This window comes from Sinocyclocheilus anshuiensis, unplaced genomic scaffold, assembly GCF_001515605.1.
Source record: "Sinocyclocheilus anshuiensis isolate Anshui unplaced genomic scaffold, SAMN03320099.WGS_v1.1 scaffold129, whole genome shotgun sequence".
Lineage (NCBI taxonomy): Eukaryota > Metazoa > Chordata > Actinopteri > Cypriniformes > Cyprinidae > Sinocyclocheilus > Sinocyclocheilus anshuiensis.
This window is the reverse complement of record NW_015537946.1, coordinates 975,884-983,445: the sequence shown is the minus strand read 5'-3', so window position 1 is coordinate 983,445 and position 7,562 is coordinate 975,884. Positions and strand designations below refer to the sequence as shown.

At 35.2% G+C, this 7,562-nt stretch overlaps 1 protein-coding gene across 1 annotated transcript in view; it reads right to left on the bottom strand.

Moving 5' to 3' along the window:
- LOC107664136 (leukocyte tyrosine kinase receptor-like) overlaps positions 1–7,562 on the bottom strand; it is a 76,575-nt gene that overhangs the window by 8,831 nt on the left and 60,182 nt on the right. The window contains exon 21 of the mRNA XM_016454598.1: positions 5,425–5,517. Within this exon, the coding sequence (XP_016310084.1) occupies positions 5,425–5,517 (93 nt within the window). The remainder of the gene's footprint in view (positions 1–5,424; positions 5,518–7,562) is intronic.

Sequence of the window (7,562 nt, the reverse complement as noted above, 5' to 3'; positions counted from 1 at the left end):
TCCCCTTTTATCAAAGGGTTACCTATGAGCACGCTACTCCTTCTGAATTCGGAGTTCTCCTTTCACGTGAGAGCACAAACCCAGTTTTTCTGTTTTTCTCAGAGCACCTGGAACCAGCAGCATCAGGCGAACTAGGCCCTTCCTCTGCCTCTCTGATGCCCTGAGTTTTTTTGGCTAGCTTGCAATACGCTTATGCTTCTGATTTCTAACGATCGTGCTTGCACCATTTCCATCTATGGGCTGCTCTTTCAGAGTGCCATGAGAGCCCCGTAGAATGGTAGTTTTAAATCCATGTTATGGTAAGTGTGCACGTAAGTATTTGTACACTTTCTAAAATCCACACTGTGGTAAGTTCGCACGCTAGTACTCTGCGTTCTTTCTAAAATCCTGTATGGTAAGAGTTACGCCGGCAGCCTCGTGCGCTTTCTTGAGTGGTTTAAAACCCCGGTTCCGCCTTGGGCACCACTCCACCTATGTATCCTCTGGATACTAGTGACGTCATGGCTGTCGCCGGCCAACGAGTTGGTGTTTTTTCAATGTATGCTTCAGACACGGGTCACATACAATGCGTTCCCCATAGCGACCCCTAGAAGACACAGTGTCTCGTTCCCTACTCAGGGAACTATGGTTACATACGTAACCTGGGACGTTTTGTTTGGACACCAATGTTCTTCAAAATAACTTCATTTGTCTTCCAGGTTGCATACAGGTTGTACGTAAAGTGTGAGTAAATAATTATCTTGGCAGCCTCACAGAACACCCTAATACTGTGTAGGTGAGTTATACACAGGCAAGCACCACACATTTATAAAAAAAAGATATAAATATATATATATATATATATAGCTTTACTGAATGCTGTATCTGAGTCTTATCTGAAGACATATTCTTCACATTTCTCATAGTGTGATCACTGTGAGTCTGAAACCATTTTCTTCATCCAGAGCTGATGTTATCAAGATCTAGCTCCAATATCTGACCCTCTGCTGACAACAGTGAAAAAGAAATAAAGTGAGAGAGAAAGAAAAAAAGAGAGACAAATAGGTCTTGTTTTTTTGCCATCAGCTACCCTGAGGTTGCTAAAGCAATATTCTTGGGTGTGTGTATTATGCTGAGCATTTATAACAAAAAGAAAACAAGGCTGAAGCTGAAAAGATATGCTGGCCACTATCTCCAAAACAACAGCATTTGCACTTTTGTCAAAATCTTGATGATGCTGGTTTTTCGAGCTCTGGGGTTTCGCTTGCTGGGGTTGTGGCAGTGAGGCCTGTTCTGCCTCCCTCAAGAAAATACACCTCACATACTAACATAACACTCATGTTTCCACCAATATCAGCCATGCCTCGATCTCGCATGCCGGGACTCAAGGGAAACCAACAATGAAACCCTTTGAAGTATGAAATCAAGAAGAACACAAAACCTTTGTATCGCTACTGACTATATAGTCCCTGGTCGGATGGATTGCTGCCACAGGCGAGGAGATTGAGGAAAGAAGATGAGGCAGGGGAAGCAAAGTTTGGGATGATGAAGTTCATAAACTCAATTTAAGAAATAAATCAAAATATCTTCATGACTATATTCGTATTTTGAATGTCAGATAATAATTTTTTTATTTTTATTTTTTTTTATTAAGAGTTATGTGAATGGCTGTATCTTTCTCATTCTAGACAGCATATTATTGGGCAAAAAAATCTGTGTAGTGCAACATGAGTCACCAATATTTTTAGTCCATTTCCTAGAAATAACAGCTGAAAATTTTAAATGTGAATACCCGCTACAAGTGAATTTCAACATTTGAGTACACCAGCATATACAGTACATGACTTCAAAACCGACAATAACTACATGACACAAAACTCTAATTTTAATTAATGTGGCCTTTAACGAAACCTTACAATTAGTCTAATTTAGGATCAAGGTGTTTCAGGGAGTTTACAGGATGCTCTTGTTTTCAAAAACAGCAAGACAGAACAGAATGCAACACACAGGGATTTTAATTTTCAGACAATAAGTATGCTCAATATCAATTTAGTGCTCAAAGCTCTCATAGTCCTCACAAACCAATGAATTATGCATAAAAACAGGAACATTGCTCACAACAAACATTTGGACTCCAACAGTAACCGTCTTAAAATTGATTGTTAAATGTGAATTTAAAACACAAGTTGTGTTTTGATGGCTATAGTTTTTTAACTTATTATTTTAAAGAATGGTGCTTTAAAGAGGACCAGTATAGAGATGCAGCTTGTCAGAAATAGATTTAGTGTGCTAACATTGTAACAGTTTGCTGTCAACACGTTAAAACCCTCCCCAAGACACTGTATCTCTAAACTCATCCTCTTTAAAGCACCATGCTAAAAAAGATTCAAGCTTAAAAAAAAAAAAAAAAAATAGTCAACTTCACTAATTGTTTGTTGGGAGACTAGTCAACCATCCTGACTTATCCCTAGTGATAATGAAACGCTGTCAAAAATTGAAGAAACCTCTAGAGTTAACTATGTCCATTAAAATTGACATCTCAGCATCCTCAACTCTCGGAGGATGAGATAAAATATTCACGCAAACCTCCACTGTAATTCTCCCTATCCCCAATCACATTTTCCATTTTCCTCACAGCTCTGAACTCCTGCGCTGCCGGCAGAGCTCAGCGGGAAAATGCAAGAAACATCTACATCAGCAATTAGAGCGCACTTTTATGGCAACACTCCGGAGGGAGTAAAACAATGCTCCATCTTTTCCCCTTAGATACCCTCTGGCTAATAATACCCTTCTTTCACCAGCTAAGTGAGCCATTTTCAGACACATGTTCCAGTAGCGGTTGAGAGGCAGTCAAGCTCACAACTCCTTTCACTTCGTCACAGCAGATTCACACTAGTGCCAAATTATGTATCTCTCTAAAGACAGTCTATAGCTTATGAAGACTGGATTTTGTTGGTTGTAATACAACACCACTTGGCTTTACTACCTATTCTGATATGTAAGATAAAGTGACTGACTGATTGACTGAATGATTGATTCTCAGCGATATAGAAGGCAACGTACGATTTTGTTGTTGTTGACCTAAAATGAACTTGACAGTCACTGTACTTTTTCGCATTATAGAAAAAAGCAGCTGTGACATTTTGATAATAGCTCCTTTTGTGCACCTTCCACAGAAAAAAAAAGTCAAGAGCTTTGAGTGACACTTAACTTTATTCTGAACTTTTAAGTTCAGAATATTAGCCTACTGCTATATGCGCACTGCACAGTATAAAGAGTGAATATGGGTAGTATTTGCCATGAGACTGGGTAGGTAAAGAGGGACATAAAGTGGGACAGTTAAGCTTGAATATGAATTTAGCTTTGAGGGACCAACAACCAATTTACAACCACCAGCAGGAAAGTCAATGGTAGGGAAAATTATATAGTTTTACTACTAAAAAGATGTGCCTCAGATTTATGTTCACTTATTTTTTTGTAAATGTCACATATAATATTTCAATGATGTGAAATGTATCTGAAAATTTGAAAGTGATTACAAAAAAAATAAATAATAATAATAATAATAATAATAATAATAAGTACAGGCTCCTCTCTGGCTTGTTTAAGACGAAAAATTAAAATGAAAAATTAGTCCCAATTTACCATTATTCTGGGATTTTATCAGAAGAGGTCTTTCAGTGTTCCTCTCTGTATTTAAAACAATAGAATGTTGACAATACAATAACAATTCACATTTTGCATAATTCAGCAAGTGCTGTCTAGTTATGATCACAGAAATAAATCCTGTTAATTTCCATTTCATGAATTCAGAAAATTTAGATACTACACTAAGTACACTGCCTTGCAAAAGTTTATTATTATAATTTTTTTTAATTAATTAATTATTTTTTTTAAATAAGTCTCTTCTCTTATGCTCATAAAGGTTGCATTTGTTTGATCAAAAATACAGAAAAAAATAATATTGTGAAATATGATTACGATTTAAAATAACAGTTTTCTATTTTAATATACTTTAAAATATAATTTAAAGTCAAAGCTGAATTTTCATCAGCCATTACTCCAATCTTCAGTGTCACAGGATCCTTCAGAAATCATTCTAATACAGTATGCTGATTTATTATCAATGTTGGAAACAGTTGTGCTGCTTAAGATTTTTTTATTTTATTTTATTTTATTTTTTCAGGATTCTTTGATGAATTCTAAGTTAAAAAGAACAGCATTTATTCTAAATAAATGCAGCCCTGATGAGCATAAGTGACTTCTTAAATAATAATAATAAACATTAAAAATCTTTCTGATCCCAAATGTTTGCACAGCCGTGTATACTAGTGTTTTGGTAGTATGTTTTGTCTAACATAGCCATGGTTTATTTCTGAGAGCGAGCGAGTGCACGAGAGAGAATGTTTGACCAGTGTTAACCCACAGGTAAACATCAGTATAAATGATAAAATAGATAAAAAATAAAATAGAAATCTACCCTTTGAATTAGCTGAGCGCTTACTAAATAATTTTGCTTGGCTCTTGCCTTAAAATTAGAAATATGTTGATAATAAAAGCTCGCAAATGGGTTTTCAGAATGAGATACGCTTTCATCTTTTCTCAACTGAAATACTGTGGAGAAAAAACACAGCCACTAAACAGTCTTTCATATTTTATGGCCAACTGAATATTGAATATAAACATGGATGCACATTTTTTTAATTTAATTTAATTTAATTAAATTCAATTCAATTCAATTTTATTCAATTTTATTTTATTTTATTTTATTTTATTTTTTCAGGATTCTTTGATGAATTCTAAGTTAAAAAGAACAGCATTTATTCTAAATAAATGCAGCCCTGATGAGCATAAGTGACTTCTTAAATAATAATAATAAACATTAAAAATCTTTCTGATCCCAAATGTTTGCACAGCCGTGTATACTAGTGTTTTGGTAGTATGTTTTGTCTAACATAGCCATGGTTTATTTCTGAGAGCGAGCGAGTGCACGAGAGAGAATGTTTGACCAGTGTTAACCCACAGGTAAACATCAGTATAAATGATAAAATAGATAAAAAATAAAATAGAAATCTACCCTTTGAATTAGCTGAGCGCTTACTAAATAATTTTGCTTGGCTCTTGCCTTAAAATTAGAAATATGTTGATAATAAAAGCTCGCAAATGGGTTTTCAGAATGAGATACGCTTTCATCTTTTCTCAACTGAAATACTGTGGAGAAAAAGCACAGCCACTAAACAGTCTTTCATATTTTATGGCCAACTGAATATTGAATATAAAAATGGATGCACATTTTTTTAATTTAATTTAATTTAATTAAATTCAATTCAATTTTATTCCATTTTATTTTATTTTATTTTATTTTTGTTTATAATTTTTGTGTACCTGTCAGGATGATATTAAGGTGAATTATTAAATGATGCCATACTGAAATATGTAGCGTACCTGTAGATGTCTCTGGCCATGCCAAAGTCACCAATCTTGGCCACCCTCCCTGGACCTTTGCAAGTCAGAAGACAATTTCTGGCAGCAATATCCCTGTTAAGAATAAAGAGTGATTATTCTGACGGTCAGATTCAGAAGACAGACACATTTACCTCAGATATTTGTCTGATTTTAAAATATCCATTACAAAAAAATATCCAGTATCACAGTTTATCTTGTGCTGGTTATGCTGTCCCTTGTTTCTCCTGTACTATTTATTGTTGTTTCTACCATGGATTTTCATTTTGTTTTTGTGAAATATATTAAAGAAAGCTGCATTTAGATCACTCTCTCCTTGTTTTTCCTTGTTACCCGCCAGGACACATATTTTATGCTAAGAAATATTTTCAGTAACTTAAGCTTTGCTATCTTAAAATTTTTAACATTGTTCAGCAACAATGTTGTGATATGAAATTGTTTCCAGTCCTGTTACTGTAAATAACCTTGCAAATGCAGGTATATTAGCAATTTCGCAAACTAACTAGCTAAATATGTCTACACTCGAATAATTCTAGTCATAAATGTTCAATTATGCCTATTGTCTAATTACTGATGTCCACTTTAGGAGTTATTCGACACCATTGTGAGATGCTGTCCACACATACAGTATTTAGAGCATGCAAAATGAATGACACCCCATCTACATTTCCAGCAATGCAACAAAGATAGAACACTCCAATTATAAACAATGAACCTGTCAACGCTGCAGGTGTTTGGAACACAGTTAAACACAAACTTTGTCTGTATCATAGACAGCTGTACGATGGGAACATTCTAGCGTCAGTGGCCTATAGATAGACTCTTGTCAATCTCTAAGCTGATTAAGTCAACAACACACACTAATTAACAGTACATCTTTCTTTCTTTCTTTCTTTCTTTCTTTCTCATGTATCCACTTTTACAGTGTTGTGTCTGAATTGATTTAATGATAGAATTGCATACTATATGGGGCAGTCGTGGCCTAATGGTTAAAGAGTCTGACTTGTAATCCGAAGGTTGTGGGTTTGAGTCTCAGGTCCGGCAGGAATTGTTGGTGGGAAAAGTGAATAACCAGCTCTCTCTTCCACCCTTAATACCACGACTGAGGTGAGACCCTTGAGCAAGGCACTGAACCCCCAACTGCTCCCCGGGTGCCACAGCAATATGGCTGCCCACTGCTCCGGGTGTGTGATTGAACTGCTTTTGTAGTTTTAATAATCAATTTATTTGTTCACTACTGTGTGTGTGCACTTGGATGGGTTAAATGCAGAGCACAAATTCCGAGTATGGGTCATCATACTTGGCCACACGTCACTTCACTTCACTTCACTTCACGTCAGTTTATAGTTAACTAAGATCACATGTTTGGTGCCTGCAATTTTAATTAACTAACTCTGTTACATATTAAGGTAACACTTTATTTTGATAGTCCCCTTTAGACATTCTATTAACAGTAAGTAACTTTGCAAGTTGCAAATTAATGAGAATTAGTTGACATGTAGTTGACATGTAGTTACAAAGTTACTTATAGTTAATAGAATGTCTAAAGTGGACTATCGAAATAAAGTGTAACCCATATTAATATTATAAGAATCTTGAAGGTTCTTTTTGTAACACCCAATTTAATTTAGTATAAAAATCACATTGCTAAAAGACATAGGGCCCTATTTTAACGATCAAAGCACATGGTATATTTATATATACTGTATATATATATATATATATATATAGCCTAAATATATTAGGCTATTATATAGTAGGCTATTATAATAGCATTATAAAGTGGTTCAACGCATTATATTGTGTTTTTTTTTAGTCACAGATCGGACAATTTTTTCGGATAAGCAAGAAAAAAAATGAAGGGTTTTTGACATAAGCTAATTTTATGTGTATACGTAACTCGGTATTTCCGCGCTGTCTGAAACACGTCTCTATGCTTGTGCGCGCTTTGATTGTGTGCGAGAACAGCGCGTGAGTAACGAATTGAGCTCTCTTTCGTTTCTTCTTCTTGTGGTTTAAAATTGCTTGTACGTGTAAATTGGCAAATTAATCTGCGAATTACGTGCGTGTCGAACGGTAGGGTCTCATCCGTACGCATTACGGATCAACTGGGATCCGTT